The following is a 19,105-nucleotide window of genomic DNA, read 5'->3' as shown; positions in this document are numbered from 1 at the left end:
TTTAAATAACATTTACTGTAAAAATTTTGAGATAACATCATCACATTGGAGATATCCCGACAAATTTGGGTTAACGTTTTACCATTTAAACTATGTATATTTCTAAAATAGCCATAATGCGTATGTTGTCTAATAAATATCGACACAGACGACAGAGGACAAATAGAAAAATGTAAACGGAAGACCTACTTTTTCATACTATGGAAGTCATGACAGTACTTTCCTAGTTTACGATCGAAAAGTAAAAATATTAAAAAAGAATTTAAGGCCAGAAAATAAGTACTTAGTTTGTTTGTACTTTTTGTAAAGTTTTTGTTATGTATTATATTCTATTATGTGTTTAATGTCCATTTGTCACTGTTTAATATCGTATCTTATTATTATCCACTGCTTTTTGATTTATTAACTTCATTATTCAGCTTTATTGACTTCATTAGAATAACATTGTTTTTTCGAAATTGTTTAAAATTTTTCTGTAGATGTTTAAAAAATCGTATTATTACTCATTTTAATGGAAGAAAATCGTGTTAGTGTATCAATAATATAGAAATTATAGAATTTTAAAACATTTTTTATGAAAAAAAAATATATATATTGACCGAATGTTATGTGACAAAATTCCCAGATTTTAATATTTTTGAATTTTGTTGCTCAATATAAGGTTTTTTTAAATTGAGCCAGGTTTTGTTTTAACAATAATTAATTATTCTTAATAATCTTAGCGTATTCGCTAGCATAGTACTTTTACCTAAACAAATTGATTTTCTCGACGTTTGTACATTCAAAAATTTGACAAAAATTATCATTCTAATATTTCCCCTGATTTTTAGAGTATATAGTAGAGACCAGGAATAAGTGAAAATGTTTATTGGAAGCTCTTAATAAACTGTTCAGGATTATGATAGCAATAGTTTCAACGCCCGCCTGCTAATATAATGTTGTCGGGGACTTGTAATAAATATTTTTGGGGTCAGAAAGACAATCACTAATTCCCGACCTCTACTTTAACCTAAGATTCAGACCATCGGAGACTCAATGAAAATTTCCAGACTTAATTAACTGCTGCTTGAGGGCGATATATTCCATTTTATTAAATTTATCAAGACAATTTCAATTTTTCGTTTGCTATAACTAACATTTATGTGGCATCATAAAACTCATATAACGAAAATATTTCATCAATGGGTTTTCCAGTATGTACGACGATGAGAGAAAAGCTTGGATACGGTCCCTGAAGATTCGATAGAGGACTCCAGAACAACCTCGAAGGCGATGATCGCGAATTCTCTAGAAGAACGCATCGCGGTTTAAATAGAGACCACCGTTGGGAACGAGTGGAGTCGTCAGTGAGAGAATTAGCGATTAGTCAAATGCATTCCAGTCGTGTCGGAATTATTCTGGACATAATCGCTATATAGTTAGTCTGGTGAATTAGTAAGTATTACTGAGAAATAAATCGTTCAGTTTTACCCACAACGATTTTTATATATTTTTAAATTCCATAATTTGATAGTATAATTGCTCGGTTTAATACAGTAGATTAAATCGTCAAAGCTCCTAAAATATGAAAAAATAAGTCTTCCGTTTCCGTGTCTGCTGTTTGTCTTCTATTAAACAGATAATCTCCGAAACTACTTCAAATTTTATGTCTATTTCTGAAATATCATATAGTTTCTTAAATGCTAGACAAAATTTGTTCAATCATGCTCTTCAAACATTTGATGAAGTCATTTCAACAAAAAAATCAATGCAAAATAAACCATATTTTATTTTTATAAAATAACGACATATACAACGTGTTCAAAAAATGACACACCAACTCAACGATATATGATTAAATCTATCAGGAGTGGCTCTCCCTAAAATTTTACCGTCGAGTAACAGCGGACGATTTTTTTATCAAACAATTTCACTCTCTCAGAATGAAAATTGAAACCCGCAATTAAGTTACTGCTGGTGGGCACTGTCGGAACAGGACCCGATTCCACCCGAATACCGCCACTAGACGCTCGGTTTCCATGGCAACGGTGTAAACAAACCATCTACATGAGCCATAATTTGGTCTCCGTCTCCGCTTTGATCAGCACATCATCAGCAATAACATATCATATCCAAGACACAACATCTTTAGATGTAAGTTTTGATACATTTTATACAAGTCGAACGAGATAAAAAAATTGTTTTGACAATTATGACAAAAATTTCCGGACATTTTTTTAAATATTGAGAATTACTATTTTCCAGAGTTTCCACAATGGGTTTAAATAAGTTAAGACGGTTGACGGAGAATATATATGAGTAACCAATCTTCACGTGAGGTTATGTCCCATGAACATCAATACAATATGTAATTAAAAATTATAATTAAAGGAAATCCAAAATTAAATTGTTCCCGTTTGTGTACAATCATTTGACAAATAATCTTCAAAACTCAGAGTTATTTACTATAAAGTATTTCAAGCACAAGTTAAGATTTAATACAGATATCTGACCAAAATTTGTTTGTTCGCCCCTTCAAAAATGCGGTAACAACATCTATTTCTTCCGTCCGATAAATATCAAACAAGTTTATGCGCTTTACCACCAATGCGATTATTTCCCTAGAACGTTTTATGCTTACACTTAATTCGAACGACGTAGTTTGAGCCACCTCTGTCACTACATTCTGTCGCAGATTTAGACATAAACAAATCCCAAACAAGAAGTGCGAATTAACCCGTGGTATAATTTAAAATTAAACAGCCATCCAGGTCTCGCGTGCAAACTAATGCCTGATCAGCACGCATTTATTGACAAGCCAAGCCCTAAAGAATCTAGACGTTCGCATACAATTACTTCGAGAACTGATAATCCCTACCCTGCACCGCACAAATAACATTAACTTCAATCAATTGTGTTTACGATATACCAAGTAATTTATCGTTACGTGGACTTCCATATGCAAATACCTCGCATCTGAGCAAATTCCCAAGAAGAACCAATCGAAGATTTCGCAATGATAACAACGAATTTATTTGACTAGTAAAAGTATTAGTGCTCTACGTATTCTTTTTGCAGCACGCCAGAGAGTGGATAATAACATAGATGGCCCAGTTTCCATATATGTCGCAGCGACCCAACACTCATACACTCCGAACGTCTATAGAACTCAAATCAATAGATTAACCACGAGACAAACTCCCACTTGCTGCCTTCGCAAATCTATTTTTATGCCTGCGTGAAATACCCATCGAAATTTCTAGGCTTTACGAAGATGGGTGACGTGTCCGAGATGGGTTAAGCCCGGATGGCGAATCGCAAGCGGCGATCTATTGGGTTGATGTCGTGGGTCCGCCGATATATGGCCTTCTCAAGGCAACTACATTTCTCTCACCTGTTCGTTCCAGATAAGTAAGAAAAATCGATGCGTGTGCTTTCGTTTGATAAACAGACATTACGTTTATTATTTAATAGCAATTTCTCGACAATGAGGAAAGTTATACGACGCGAATTGGAAATCGTTGGCGAGCGACGTGGATTTTAAGGCTCGCGTGACCTGAAAGCTGGTTCAGTTTTCTTCGTCAGGATATAAAACTTCGCTAGCTATATTTTTAATTTCTGACAGGATTAGACACGTCAGTCTTAGGTATCAAGTTTGATTTCCTAAAAACATAATCACTGCAATAGATTCGCTGTAGGAAACCTTGACCCTGCTATGTGTGGGATGTCGATTCAGGTACAGAAATTGGTGTCCATTCAAGTGTATGTAAAACTTACAATAAAAACTAAATGGTTACTGACAACAATTTTTACAATAAGCTACACATCCAGATTACATTATAAATTTCAATGGAGATTTTACTTGGCAAAATTTTGAAATGAGGTTTTCAATTTTTTTTCTATAATTTTTAATTGTAATTGTTCAATACAGCAATCAACGAATAACTTGTTTTCATAATCTGAAAAAATAAAATAAAAATTCACACTTCCGACTAGTCTAAAAACTCACCGATACAAATGTTGCAACTGTAACATCTACGACTTTTCCGGCGGTAATAATTAGTGGTCTTTTGGAACGTTCCATTATGATTAGTAAATTTTTTCGAATTTCAACGTCATAGTTATACCACGGTCCCATATAAATCGCATTGGTTAAGTCATTATTCTAAAACTCAAACTTGTTAAGAACAAGATAATTCACCAGTGTGTCTTCATGCCTCCTCAAACAGCAATGTGCCATAGTGGCAATAAAAAAATATTTGAAAACTGATATCAAGCATTCCCGTAAGATAAGTGAAAGCTTCGACACTGTTAAAAGGAACCTAAAAAAAACGTTGCAAGTTTAAAATGAGAATAACATTTTTACTAACAAGAAGTAATCCAATGCAGCAAAAACATATAGCAAAAAGACTTCCTGCAAACTGGCAGAAAATGCTCCAAGAGAAACATTCTTCATATTCTTCGATAAACCTGTAAACCTAGTGGGAAGGAAATTTTTAAAATTTATGTGTACAATATTTACCATAAGAGCTTCTTGTGGTGACTAATACAATTCTTCAAGTGTTTATGCACACAATGGAAACTTATGATATGTTCGTTACAACTACTTAAGATATTTTCCTGGTGTTTGTCAAGATGCTGCAACTTATGTTTTAGAATCTTTAGATGAGTTGTCGCATGATAAACCAAGCCACCAATCAATGGGTCAATGATTGTTCCACAATAAGCATCATACGCAATTACTGTAAACAACTGTTCTGATACTTAACATATTTTTCTTTCTACCTACCTGTAGCAATGTAACAAAATGTAAGATAGTAGCGTAGAGGTGTACTTGTTGGGTCATAGGGTAACCAAAGTCGTAACTGAAGCTGTCGTCCTTTAGCAAGTAACATAGGTGTATTCCAACCAATAACAGTTACCAAAACACCATAAAAATAAATAATAGAATTTCTACGACATACCCACACACATTCATCGATAATTCTTTTTTCGTAGTCATTTTTTGGTAGAAAGTCTTCTCCTCCGAAATAATTAATACATTTTCTTATTCTCTCTCCATTTCGAATAAATGGCAGAAGCTTAAAACAAAATGAGCCAGACTCAGCTACATATGTCATCATGGAATTCGTTTCCATATTATTCGTGCTTTCTTCTGTCACAATTTTATAAAATATTGAAGCTGTGGTCAATACTAACAAGACAAAATATGAACTGTAAGCTCGAACTTTAAAAATCGTCGATCTCTCGCCGTATGAATATAACCCCATAATGTACAGCATTTTCAAGTTCAAACTGAAACTTTTTTCTATTACATTCACCATTTTAGTTATTATTTCAAAAGACAGGGTTAAAATGAGAAGTGGCATTGGAATTCCTCTTATATAAACGTACATTCTTTCAAAAGAAACTCCACCCTGTTTAGTGATCGTACAATAGATTGAATATAAATTTTTCATCATTGCTTTGTGAATATGCGATGAATATCACTTTTCAAGCGTTTAATTACAAAGCGCTTTAAAAATTCTTGTATTGGTTTCCTATAACGTCTATATCCCTTCATTTTTTATTCATTGAAAATAAATGCCTTTGATAAAGAAGTTACATCTCGTGGAATGAGATTATCGATTGTGGTTAATTAATTATGTAATAAATTAATTCACTTTTAAACTTCAAAGATCGGGGCGTTACGAAAAAAGAGATTCATTTCGTATTGAACAATATCAAGAGGTACTTGTTAGTGCTATATTTTCGTCATAAATTGCCGAAATTTTGTGCTAAGTGCGGTTGTAGAAAATGCCAACGGTAAAAAAGAAGTGTTCTAATTTTATTTCTTTCTTTAGACAACTAACGATAATTTCTTACATGGTCTGCTAATTTTAAGCTTAATTAAAACCTATTATCCAGGAATATTAATAAAAATGAAGATTTTTTATCACAGAATATGTAAGTAACGAAGTTGATAACTATTTTTCTTGAAGTATGCCAAAAATACAAAATTCTACAGCCGCCTCATATCTCAGATAGCGTGAAAAGAAAGTTTATAACTAGAGTCCGGAATTTTATGCATGAAATTTGGCCAAAATATGTGCATATATATGCAGAAAAAATAAGAAAATATGTTTTAATTTTACGAAAATATGCAAAATTTTTGTAAAACTATGTACACATTTTATACTTTTTTTTATTGAGCATACAATAAATTGGTAGTTTATCCATAAGTCTAATACTTTTAATTTAAAACAATATTGTGCCATATTTTAAAAACTTTATTTTACAAGAAAAAACACAACTAAATAACAAGGTAGGTAAACGAAGAAAAATGTTGCTCTGCCTCCGTGGGAATCGAACCCAATGCCTCCCGCTTGGCGGGCAGGTATCCTGACCACCTTTCTTCGTTTACTACTACTTATTATTGTGTCGCCACAGCATTCATGTTATAACTTGCAGCTATATGTTTTTCAATGTTTTCAATTAAAAACTTACGTCGCCTATCAGGAAAAATTTGTTTATAGGTAGAGAAACTCCTCTCTACATCCACTGATGTAATGGGTGCATACTTAAGAGCGCTAATTAAATGTGATTCTATGTTAAGCTCACTACTAAAATCTTCATTATGTATTTTAGCTAACTTTGATAACAAAATATAACTTTGATTCTTTTCTACTTACTTCCTTAAATTTTTTATTTATAACATATAATAATATTTTTTCCCTTTACTTTTTTAATGCTTGGTTGGAATTATAAGTATTATGTTCAACAGAAATAAAATCGTTAGAATGAGAACAGCGCCGGTGGGCGGGGCTAGTATCTGCTAAGATAGAACTCTGTAGGAAAAAGTTAAACTTAGTAGCTGCTAAGATAAGACTGCTTTTGGCAAATGTGATCCCTCTAATAAAATAGAAAGTGGGTGGGCGGGGTTAGTACCTGCTAAGATAAAACTGATATTGGCAAATGAGATACCTCTAAGAAAAGAGAGGGCGGGTGGGCGGGGCTAGTACCTGCTAAAATAAGACCGAGTTTTAGCAAATGTAACTTCCACCATTTTTTCAGAATCACCAATTGAAATGTTGCAACTTTTAGGATTATTAAAAAAAAATAAATTTTAAACCATATATTTCTAAATCTCGTTCCAGTGTCATAAACACGCAACATTTTTCCAATTGGTATGTCAAAATGTATATCTCCGAATTGTTTGAGATTTTTTAAGCAACTTTTTCAAAAACTCAATTTTTCAATACACCCCATTTTGAAATTTTCGATTGTTTTTGACCATTTTCGAAATTTAACCAAAGACATTGTCTTGTAGATTTCGACCTTTAGAAGCTAAAAACGCCGACACTTGGAATAAAAAGTTCGCGTTGTGCTTTGAAAATCTAAAAATTGTCAAAATATGTGAAAATATGCGAAAAATACGAAAATATGTGAAAAATCTTGATATATGCAAAATATCCAAGTTTAATATGCGTCAAACAATTCCTATTTACCTCATTCGCCTAGATCTGAAAGCATTTAGTTGTATGAACAGTCATCAATATGCAAATCTCATAAATTCCGGACTCTATTTATAACTGAAGGTTATTTTTCAATTTCAGTAGCAAAACTGATATTTGGTACAGTTTTAAGCTGTCAACCATACACTCCTCTTTATTTATCCATTTGGAGGTTTCTTTCTTATTACAAATTGTATCTTACTTTTGGTTCTCCTTTAGTTAGATATGGAAATACCTAAGTAACACCCTACAACTTATACCATAAAATTCCAGCTTCTTTAAGAGACGCTATCAAATTCTTAGCAAAAACCAAGGTAAATTCCTTACCCCTTTCCTCGGTGATTCCACTCTGTAGACACACAACACACACACTCCACATTACTTACTTAAATTAATTACACCGCCCTATCAAGAATTTTAACCAGCAAGAATTTACATTATGTTAAATTAAGCCACACTTTATCAACAATTTTAAACAACAAAGAATTTACATGAGATTAAGATGATGCGTTAATTCGAGTTACTGATCAAAGTGCTTTCACACATAAATGTTCGAATTCAAGCCGCAAAAATATTGTTAAAACTGTAAGAGCGTAATTAGACCTGAAACAAATTGTGAAACCTGTAAGAAGATATTAAAGCTAACCCGTTTTTGGAGTTAATGAAAATATTAAGTCAACTAATGGAAATTTCTAGGTCCTTTGTAACAATAAGTGCATCGCACATGGTCCTCGAACCTCACTCTTTGTCGCGAACTGATTTTTCTCGGCTGTCCAAGATGGAGTGATGGGATTTCCTCGCATATACAGGGTGACTCAAAAAAATTAATTAATCCGTAAATTGATTTTATTGATTTACTCAGGAACTACTGAATGCTTTGAAATCTTGAAGGTGTTTTAAAGTTATCTTAAGCATGGCAAATTTTTGATCAAAATGTATTTGCTCACCCCCCCTAAAAAATTTATAACCCTAAAATTTTGCTGAATAAATCCTGTCTAAAATGCACAAAATATGATGAGTCTGTAGTTGTGATTTATCATTCCATTAAAATTTTTGGATTTGCATATACAGGGTGACTCAAAAAAATTAATGAATGCGGGAATTAATTTTTTTGATTTAATCAAGGACTAGAGTACCGAATGCTTTCAAATCTTGGAGATGTTTTAAAGTTATCATAGGCGTGGTAAATGGTTAGTCAACAGGTATTTGTTCATCTTCCCTAAAAAATTTATGAAGTCACCTCAAAATTTCGCTGAATATATCCTATCTTAAATGTGCAAAGTATGATGATACAATACTTGCCATTTATTACTACATTAAAATTTTTTGGATTTTTTATACCGGGTGCCTCAAAAAAATAATGACTGAGTCAATTTATTTTATTGACTAAATCAAGAATTGCAAAACTGAATACTTTGAAATCTTGCAGACTTTTTGAAGTTATTGTAATAATCTTTACTTTTCAATCACAATGTATCTGTTTATCAACCCCAAAAAGTTGGTTACGTTATCTCAGAATTTTGCCGAAAAAATCCTTTCGGGAATGTGCAAAATATGATCAGACTATACTTGTAATTTATCATTGCATTCATATTTTTGAGATCATATAGCAAAGAGACTTTCTGCCAATTGGCAGAATATGGTCCACGAGAAACATTCTTCATATTCATTTATAAACCTACGAAATTTATTTAAAAATGATGTTAAAATCTAGCAGCATCTACTATAATTTTATACCACTTTTTTTTTATGGTGGTCGATACAGCGTTTCAGATGTTAGCGATATTCTATGAAATGCTCCATATCATTTCATTTTCTTAGAATATTGTCTTCGTGTTTGTCAATATGTTGTAGATTGTATTTTAGAATTTTTAACTGGGCTGTAACATGACATGCCAAACCACCTATCAATGGATGAATGTTTATTCCAGAATAACTATCATATAATGTCGCTGCAGACAAAATTATTAATGTTATACATATTTACCTTACGTATAACACCTTTATTATATAGTACCTGTAAGAATGAAAATAAACGTCAAATAGTAGTTGAGAGCTGTGGCCGAAGAATCGTATGGTAACCCAAGATGTCAAGAAAGCTTTCGTCCTTTGATAAAAAGCACAGGGAAATTCTAACATGTATCAGTTATCAAAATACCATAAAAATAAATAATTGAATTTCTACGACAGACCCAAATACACTCGTCTATAATTTTTCGTTCTTGATTCGTTCTTGGCACAAAGTTTTCATCCCCAAAGAAATTGATCCATCGTCTTATCCTTTCAGGATTTTGAAGAAATGGCAGGAGTTTAAATCAGAACGAAACTGTTTCGCTTAAAAATGACACCATGGCATTCGTTTCCATATATATATAAAAAATAGGTCACGCGTTTCTGTCTGTCTGTCTGTTGTCTGTCGCCTGTGTCGATTTTTGTTGGACATATAATCTCCGAGTTTATCAAATTTCATATGTGATTTAAGAATATCGTGTAGAACATAAGACGCTAACTAAAATTTGTCTAATCATGCCCAGCAACAGTCTCATGACGCCCTCTTAAATTTTTTTTAGTAAACGCCATTTAATTTTTTCTCTTTGGCTTGTGGTTTGTGAATCCGTCTTGTTTTTGCTTTAAATTTTCGAAAAAGAATCAAAATTGTGTCACCATTTTATACTAGTGTAAGAGCACTGAGTGTCATGAACTCTGTGGCCCCAAAAATGTTGAATTACTAACGCGAAGATCGCTGGTTCGATTGACCCATGGGTCATTATATTATTTTTTTCACTAGCAGCCTGGACGCATGCAAATGTCGACTCATTTAGTGGTAGCAAATTCAACTTTTGCTACCACGGGTTCAAAAAGAAAAATTGAGGTTATGTACGCCATGTTTGATGTGATTATTTCTTAAAAAATGAACAAATATGTGCTACAAACATTACTTGAGTATACGCATGGTAGTTGGTAGACGGTAGAAGATAAAATGATTAACTCAGCGACAAGTATAAACGGTTTTCTTTGTGTTGAAGATTTAGATCAAGTTTGATTAGAAATCGAAACAAAATCATGTTGCGTCAAAAAATTGAACGTTTATTTTTCAGTTTATTGTCTTATTGTTTCTACTAGTGAAAAAAATAGTATATTAACCACGGTTGCAAAGCCACTTCTAGACCTCGCACTTAGAACCCTCGACGCTGCGCGTCTCGGGTTCTAATTTGCGCTCGGTCTAGAATGCTTGGCTCTGCAACCTTGGCTAATAATATACTATTCTACTTTTTCAAACAATCGGGATTTGTTGGGTTCAAAAACGGGGGAAGCTCTGTCGAAATAATACATATTCCTACTTGTCCAGACTTTTATTCTTTTCATTTGATATAACTATGTCACAAAGGGATTTTATTTTCTAACATATCAAAAATTATATTTACGTATGTATATATTGTGAGGTTATTATTTCTGGGACACAGAATTGGACTAACAGTTGCCATTTCCATTTTTTTTTCCAAGTTTTCATAAAAATCATGAATAAATGAAGTTTTATTTTCAATTACAGAATTTAGGGGTTTTAATTATGTATTCTTCAAAAACGCTATATTTTAAGCACCTATCATATTATGCTGTATATTCTTCAGTTGTTTCTATTAAATAAAAAATTTGCTACAGATATATATAGCGCGTTTTTTTATACGAAATATATATTTGCAACAGGGTTTTAATAAGTTCGTTTTGTTAGCCTTGAAAATTGTTTAAATAAAAAAAGAACAGAAGAATTTGTTTTATACCACCTTACACTATACCCCAGAAGAGTTATATTCAGTGGTCGCAATTTTGACTAATTAACAGAAATAAACAAAGAAAACTTTTCCCTCTATGAGAAAATTCTGTGTGATTAGATACTGGCCTTGACTTTGTTTAATTGAAAAAAAATACATGTTTAACAATTTTTACTTCCCGAGCGTAAGCGAAGGAAGTTTTATAATAGGGTCCATTGGGTGATTGGCTACTTTTATATTTTCTCGACGTTTCATGACCCATAGTAAGTAGAGAAATTGGTGTCCATTCAAGTTTATGTGAAACTTACAAATAAAAACTAAATGGTTGCTAACCACAAGTTCTACAAAGCGCTATATATGCATGTTACATTACACTTATAAATTTCAAAGGAGATTTACTTGGCAAAATTTTGAAATGACGTCATCAAATATTTGGTGGGAATGAATTTTGAGGCCGATCTTTAATTATCCTTTTTTCGACAATTTTTAATTGTAATTGTTGAAAACAGCAATCAACGAATAACTTGTTTTCATAATCTGCAAACATAAATTGAAAAATTCACATTTACGACAAAGCTAAAGCATCACCGATACAAATGTTGCAACTGTAACATCTACGACTTTTCCGGCGGTAATAATTAGTGGCCTTTTGGAACGTTCCATTATGATTAATAAATTTTTTCGAATTTTAACGTCATATTTATACCACGGTCCCATATAAATCGCGTTGGTTAAGTCATTATTCTAAAAACTCGAACTTGTTTAGAACAAGACCATTCACCAATGTGTTTTCTTGCCTCCTGATACAACAATGTGCCGTAGTGGCAGTAAAAAAATATTTGGAAACTGACGTCAAGAATTGCCATAAGATAAGTAAAAGCTTCGACACTGTTTAAAGGAACCTAAAAAAAACATTGGAAGTTTTAAATGAGAATAATATTTGTACTAACAAGAAGTAGTCCAATGCAGCAAAAACATATAGCAAAAAGACTCCCTGCAAATTGGCAGAATATGCTCCAAGAGAAACATTCTTCATACTCTTCGATAAACCTGTAAACCTAGTAGGAAGGAAATTTAAAAATGTATGTGTACAATATATACCATAAGAGTTTTTTGTGGTGACTCATACAGTTCTTCAAGTGTTTATCCACACAGTGGAAACTTATGATATGTTCCTTACATCTACTTAAGGTATTTTCCTGGTGTTTGTCAAGATGCTGCAAGTTATGTTTCAGAATCTTTAGATGAGCTGCCGCATGATAAACCAAACCACCAATCAGTGGATCTATGATTGTCCCAGAGAAAGCATCATACGCAATTACTGTAAACGAAAACGATTTTTCTGATACATTCACATATTTATTTATACCTGTAGCAATGTAACAAAATATAAGATAGTAGCGTAGAGATGTACTTGTTGGGTCATAGGGTAACCAAAGTCGTAACTGAAGCTGTCGTCCTTTAGCAAGTAGCATAGGTGTATTCCAACCAATAATAGTTACCAAAACACCATAAAAATAAATAGTAGAATTTCTGCGACATACCCACACACATTCATCGATAATTTTTCTTTCGTAGTCATTTTTTGGTAGAAAGTCTTCTCGTCCGAAGTAATTAATACATTTTCTTATTCTTTCTCCATTTCGAACAAATGGCAGAAGCTTAAAACAAAATGAACCAGTGTCAGCTACGTATGTCATCATGGAATTCGTTTCCATATTATTCGTGCTTTCTTCTGTTACACTTTTATAAAATATTGAAGCTGTGGTCAATACTAATAAGACAAAATATGAACTGTAAGCTCGAACTTTAAAAATTAGCGACCTCTTGCCGTATGAATATAACCCCATAATGTACAGCATTTTCAGGTTCAAGCTGAAACTTTTTTCTATTATATTCACCATTTCAGTTATTATTTCAGGACAGAAGGCAGGGTTAAAATGAGAAATGGCGATGGAATTCCTATTATATAAACTGTTTAAGTGTTTAGGAATCGTACAGTAGATTCAATATAAATTTTTCATGATCGCTTTGTGAATACGCGATGAATATGACTTTTTAACCGTTTAATTACAAAGTGCTTTAAAAATTCTTTTATTGGTTGCCTCCAACGTCTATATCCCCTCATTTTTTATTCATTGAAAATGAATGCCTTTGATAAAGAAGTTACATCTCTTGGAAAGAAATTATCGATTCTGGTTAATTAATTATGTAATAAATTAATTCAGTTTTAAACTTCAAAGATGCAGGGTGTTACGAAAAAAGAGATTGATTTCGTATTGAACAATCTCAAGAAGTTCCTGTAAATGCAACATTTTTGTTATAAATTGCCAAAATTTTTGTGTTATAAGTATGGTTGTTATTGAAAATGCCAACAGCAAAAAAATGGATCTAATTTTATTTCTCTCTTTAGACAACTAACGATGATTTCTTACAGGCTCTGCTAATTTTAGGCTTAATTGAAACCTATTATCCGGGAATATTAATAAAAATGAAGTTATTTTATCACAGAATATGTAAGTAACGAAATTGATAACTATTTTTATTGAAGTATGCCAAAAATGCAGAATTCTACAGCCGCCTCATATCTCAGATGGCGTGAAAAGAAAGTTTATAACTAAAGGTTACTTGGCAATTTCAGCAGCAAAACTGACATTTGGTGCAGTTTTAAGCTGTCAACCATACACTCCGCCTTATTTATCCATTTAGACGTTTCTTTCTTATTACAAATTGTATCTTACTTTTGCTTCTCCTTTAGTTAGATATGGAAATACCTAAGTAACATCCTACAACTCATTCCATAATATTCCAGTTTCTGTAAGAGACCCTATCAAATTCTTAGCAAAAACCAAGGTAAATTACTTATCCCTTTCCTCGGTTATTCCACTGTGTAGACAGGTATAACACTCCACATTACTTACTTAAATTAATTACATCGCACTACCAAGAATTTTAACCAGCAAGAATTTACATGCTGTTAAATTAGGCCACACTTTATCAACAATTTTAAACAACAAAAAATTTACATGAGATTATGAGATGATGCGTTAATTCGAGTTACTGATCAAAATCACACACTTTCACACACTTCCTTGTGAACCGAAAACCGACATCACGTACAAAAAACACAAATTAGTAGTCAAAATTACAATAAGCTTGTATTGGAAAACGCTGAACTGTAGAGCAGAGAATTCAAGCCGCAAAAATATTGTTAAAACTGTAAAAACGTAATTAGACCTGAAACAAATTATGAAACCTGTAAGACAATATTAAAGCTAACCCGTTTTTCGAGTTAATGAGAATATTAAGTCGACTAATGGAAATTTCTAGGACCTTTGTAACAACAAGTACATCTCTCTCTGTAGACATGTAATTATGTTTTGATAAAAGGAAAGGCTGGAAATTCGGATGAATGACAGGCATAGATCTAGCCTACCACAGCTGGAATGAAGTTTGCGATTACACCTAGGGGAAATCGAGTCACAGGCAACAGAAAGTTTGATGGGTTTGAGATCTATGGCTGGCCATCGTAATTAAGTCGCGAACCAGTGGCCACTCCAAATATCTGTCTGATAGATTTGCTTTATAATATAAATTATTTTGTTAGGGAACTCATTTTTGATAAGAACATGTGAATCGACGGCGATTTGGGGGGCTTGCTGGTATGGTTCGAGAGAGAACGAGAAGACATTTCATTTCAACTCAACACAGGGACTGCATCCCATTGGTTTTTCTTTGTTAGCCCCCCTGATTCCGCGTGGAGTCTCCACTTTTTGGCGAAGTAATAAAAGCTTAGTGTTGGTTAATTTTTGTCAGTTCTCTGGTCGGGATTTTGTTGTGTTCAACTCGTTCCTTCTCGAAACGTAATTTGCTGTTTAGTTCTCATTTTTATGTTCAGTGTTTTAATTTTTTATTTTTGTTCAGTGTTTGAATTGTCATTTTTTTTTAATTTTGTGGTAGTCACCGTGAGCGGTCATCTATTTGTTCATTTGTGTTTTTTTTGTAATTTTAACTCATTTAGTTTGTAAATAAATAAGGGTCACCGATTTTCAACTGAAAGCTGGACTTTCTTTTTGCCGACTTTGCTGCCAACCCTTCCGATTAAAAATAATAGTGATTAGAACTGTGGTACTTGTGAGTGATTTCGTATCCTTGAACAGCGAAAGAGGAAGTTTCGAAAGGTATGAGAATTCCCATTTTTTTGTGATGTGCGATTAAATAACACTTCTCATCAGTTAGAAGATCTGATAAATTCACGCTACCCATTTACTTAATTTAATTTAATTTTATAAACTAAATATTCAGGCCCCAGTCTTGCTAGGCTGTTTACACCTACCACACATCCAGAAACTTTAATATAATGCAATAAACAAAAGAGTGAAGCCCAAATAAGTAAATTCCTAACACGTGGTTTATATGAAAATCTTAACAAGAAGAAATTTCGTTTAAACAATTTCTGTTTTATAAAACTACTTTTTTTTCTCCTTCAGTAATAGGGAAATAAGTAGAAACTGGGATTGACAACAGAGTGATCTGATCTTCCTAAAGAAGACAGCATTTTTCTTGGAACTTAATAGATTAGGAGCCTCAGTGCAGTGCTGTCTTCGCGGATGGTAGGAATTGTGGCTCTCCGCGCAATTCGCTCTTCGAAGGAGGAATTGCGTCATTCGGCGCAATTACGACAGCAACCGGAAGTGCAGGTCCACGTGTAATCCGTCGTCTGGGAGGTGATTGTAACGTGTTCAAAAATGTATCACTATAAATTCGTTATCACAGCTTAAAGTGGTGGCTATTTCGTGAACGTTTATCCCTAGGCCAAAAGCGACGTTTTGTTAAAACTCTCCCAAAGTTTGCTAATCTATCCAAGGTTTAAGACAAATAAACACATGTTCTGAACGAATTTAAGAAAGAATTCCAACAAAAGTGATTGTTCCTATTCAGTCTTCGATTCAATTACTCAAACAGAAATCATTAGTGTTGATATTAGTGAAAATAAAAGTACATTTTGACTAGGCTTCACAACAACGTGCACTGATTTGTCTAATAGAGACAATAATTTCTAAGGACTTGATAAATTAAGATTCGTAGTTATAACAAGTCGAATTCGGGCGAGTTCTTCTATCAATTGAAAAAGTTTATTGTTGCAGAAAAAATCATAAAAACATTCACAATATTCCGACTCTGGAATACTGGGGAGAGGAATTCAAATTAATACAACTAGATTCTACAAAATTATTTTATTTTTAAAATTCAGTAGTTCGAACATTTTCTATGTAATTTGACCAGCATTCGTCAAAAAAATTTATTCTTGTACTATTCTACAATTCAAAGAGCGGCTAGTGATACCTGTTAGAAGCAGAAGAATATAGCTAAAAATCAGAAATCCAAATGCGGTTTGAGAATAATATTGACGATCTTTATTAGTTGTTTACGCAGAATTTTATTTTTAGTCAAAAAAATTAGTTCGTTTAATGATTTCCTTTGCTGTATTCTAAAACATATTTTAATAATAATAATTAAAAATGAATCTTGGTCAATTATGAGACACCTATTTAATCTTCCTTACGAAACTTTCATCAACTATGGGGTTTACCAAAATTTTAAATACAGTTTTTTACAACTATAATCAAAACCGGTAAACCTGTATCTCAAAAAATATGTTTAACAGACTGAATGTTCAGCCTCAACTGACCTGTCAAATTACTTTGAAGCTATTACGTAATTATATAGGAAATAAATTACGATTGAAAATTTACAATAAAGAATTCAATTTTGACGCACTATGAAACTTAGTTATAGCAAGTCCGAAGTTTTATTTCTTTAATACATTTTGAATTTATTTCATTATTTGTTATGTAACTTGCAAATCTCTCATGATTATGTGGGAGAAAATATACCTGTGACAACACAAAATATAAAATTTTAACAAAATTTATATTTCAAGTAATATGTATCGTTTATTTGGAGCAGTTAAACTCAATTTTAAAATTTTTACTGACACGTCCCAAACTCCAAATTTAATACAATAAATGTAAAGTTAAACTAAATAAAATATAATTTAATTCCAAAAATAAACGTAGGCTTTAACATTTCAAGTTTAAAATCTCTACACTTAAAGTAATTAAAAACCAATGTTGAGAGCGGCTGAACTTTAAAAATTCCATTCTCACTTTCTTCGCTGATTTATTCATAATTATTTAAAACAGCAATTAACGAATAACTTGTTTTCAAAACCTAAAAAAAAGATTAATCTGAAAACTTCATTGACCACAAAGCCAAATATTTACCGATAGAAATGTTCTAACTGTAACATCTACTACCTTCCCTGCAGTAATAAGCACTGGCTGTTTAGCTCGTTCCATTAAGATTAGTAAAATTTGTCGAATTTTAATGTCACATTTGTACCACGGTCCCATATAAATGGCGTTGTTTAAATCATTACTCTAAAAACACAAAAATCAAACTTGTTTGAAACTTACCGGTTATTAGTATCTTCTTACTTCCTCATATAGTAGTGTACCATAGTGGCAATAGAAAAATATTTGGAAACTAATATCAATAATAAATGTAATGTAGGAAAATCCTTCTAGGCTGTTTATAGGTACCTAGAAAAAAGTTTTTACATATAAATAAAAATAATACTCGTGCTTACAAGTATCAAGCCTATGCAACAAAAACATATAGCGAAGAGACTTCCTGCAAATTGGCAGAATATACTCCAGGAGAAGCATTCTTCATATTCATCTATAAACCTGTAAATATAAATTTAAGTTTGTACTTGTTAGAGATATACATATATTTAATATAACTTTATAAATACCATAAAATTTTCTTGTGGTGAGTGATACAGCGTTCCAGATGTTTGTACACACAGTGATATTCTATGATATATTTATTACATTTGCATACAGTGTAATCTTCGTGTTTGTCAATATGTTGTAAGTTATGTTTTAGAATCTTTAATTGAGCTGTAGCATGGTAGGCCAGACCACCAATCAGTGGATCAACATTGGTTCCAGAAAAACTATCATAGAATGATGCTGTAAATGAAAATGTTAATCTTATTTATACATTATACATACTTATATCATTTTTGTTTCTACCTGTAACAACAAAAGTAAACGTAATGTAGTAGTTGAAAGCTGTGGATGAGGGATCGTATGGTAACCAAAGACTGAACGGAAGTTTTCGTCCTTCGATAAACAGCACAGGAAAATTCCAACAAATGGCAGTTGCCAATATACCATAAAAATAAATAATTGAATTTCTGCGACATATCCACACACATTCGTCTAGAATTTTTTGCTCTTGATCCGTTTTCGGTGCAAAAGCTTCTTCTCCAAAGAAATTTATACATCTTCTTATTCTTTCAGGATTTCGAAGGAATGGCAGAAGTTTAAAACAAAACGAAACAGTTTCGGCTAAAAATGATACCATGGCGTTGGTTTCCATACTATTTGAGCTCTTCTCCGTTACAGTATTAATCATTATTAGTATTGTCCCCAGAATTAAGCAAAGACAATACAGACCATAGGCTCGCACTTTTAAAACTACAGAACTTTCGCCAAATGAATACAATCCGATGGTATTTAGCACTTTCAAATTCAAACTAAAACTTTTCTCGATTATGTTCACCATGTCAGTGTGTTGTTTCAGAACAAAAGGCAGAATTAAAATGAGAAGTTGCCGTTCATTTAGTCTTATAAATGTAACCGTTTACAAAGGAAATTTTTCTCTCTGATATCGTGGAGTTAGTTTCGTTATAAATTTTTTATCAAAGCTTTGTGAAAATGCGATGAACAATAATGTAATTACAAAGTGCTTCTTGTATCGGTTTTTATAGATACGTTATCTCATTTTTTA

The 19,105-nt window shown here is 32.5% G+C and overlaps 1 protein-coding gene across 1 annotated transcript; it reads right to left on the bottom strand.

Annotated features, from left to right (window-relative positions):
• Nucleotides 1-17,425: 17,425 nt before the first annotated feature.
• LOC135124972 (odorant receptor 22a-like) lies at nt 17,426-18,730 on the bottom strand. The gene is made up of 6 exons (XM_064050257.1): nt 18,346-18,730; nt 18,063-18,282; nt 17,895-17,994; nt 17,743-17,847; nt 17,530-17,685; nt 17,426-17,476 (listed from the first exon to the last, which is right to left on the bottom strand). The coding sequence occupies exons 1-6, from the start codon at nt 18,728-18,730 to the stop codon at nt 17,426-17,428; spliced, it is 1,017 nt and encodes a 338-aa protein (XP_063906327.1).
• Nucleotides 18,731-19,105: the final 375 nt, after the last annotated feature.

The sequence above is a fragment of the Zophobas morio genome, unplaced genomic scaffold (genome assembly GCF_036711695.1).
Source record: "Zophobas morio isolate AGI-343-1 ecotype UQ-CSIRO unplaced genomic scaffold, CSIRO_AGI_Zmor_V1 ptg000002l, whole genome shotgun sequence".
Lineage (NCBI taxonomy): Eukaryota > Metazoa > Arthropoda > Insecta > Coleoptera > Tenebrionidae > Zophobas > Zophobas morio.
This window is presented reverse-complemented; position numbering and strand designations above follow the sequence as displayed.

Coding starts and splice junctions, on each gene's coding strand:
- LOC135124972 (XM_064050257.1), bottom strand. CDS start 18,730: ATGATTAATACTGTAACGGAGAAGAGCTCAAATAGTATGGAAACCAAC. Junction 17,686..17,742: donor GTACACTACTATATGAGGAA/GTAAGAAGATAC, acceptor TTGTGTTTTTAG/AGTAATGATTTAAACAACGC. Junction 17,477..17,529: donor CAGTTAGAACATTTCTATCG/GTAAATATTTGG, acceptor TCTTTTTTTTAG/GTTTTGAAAACAAGTTATTC.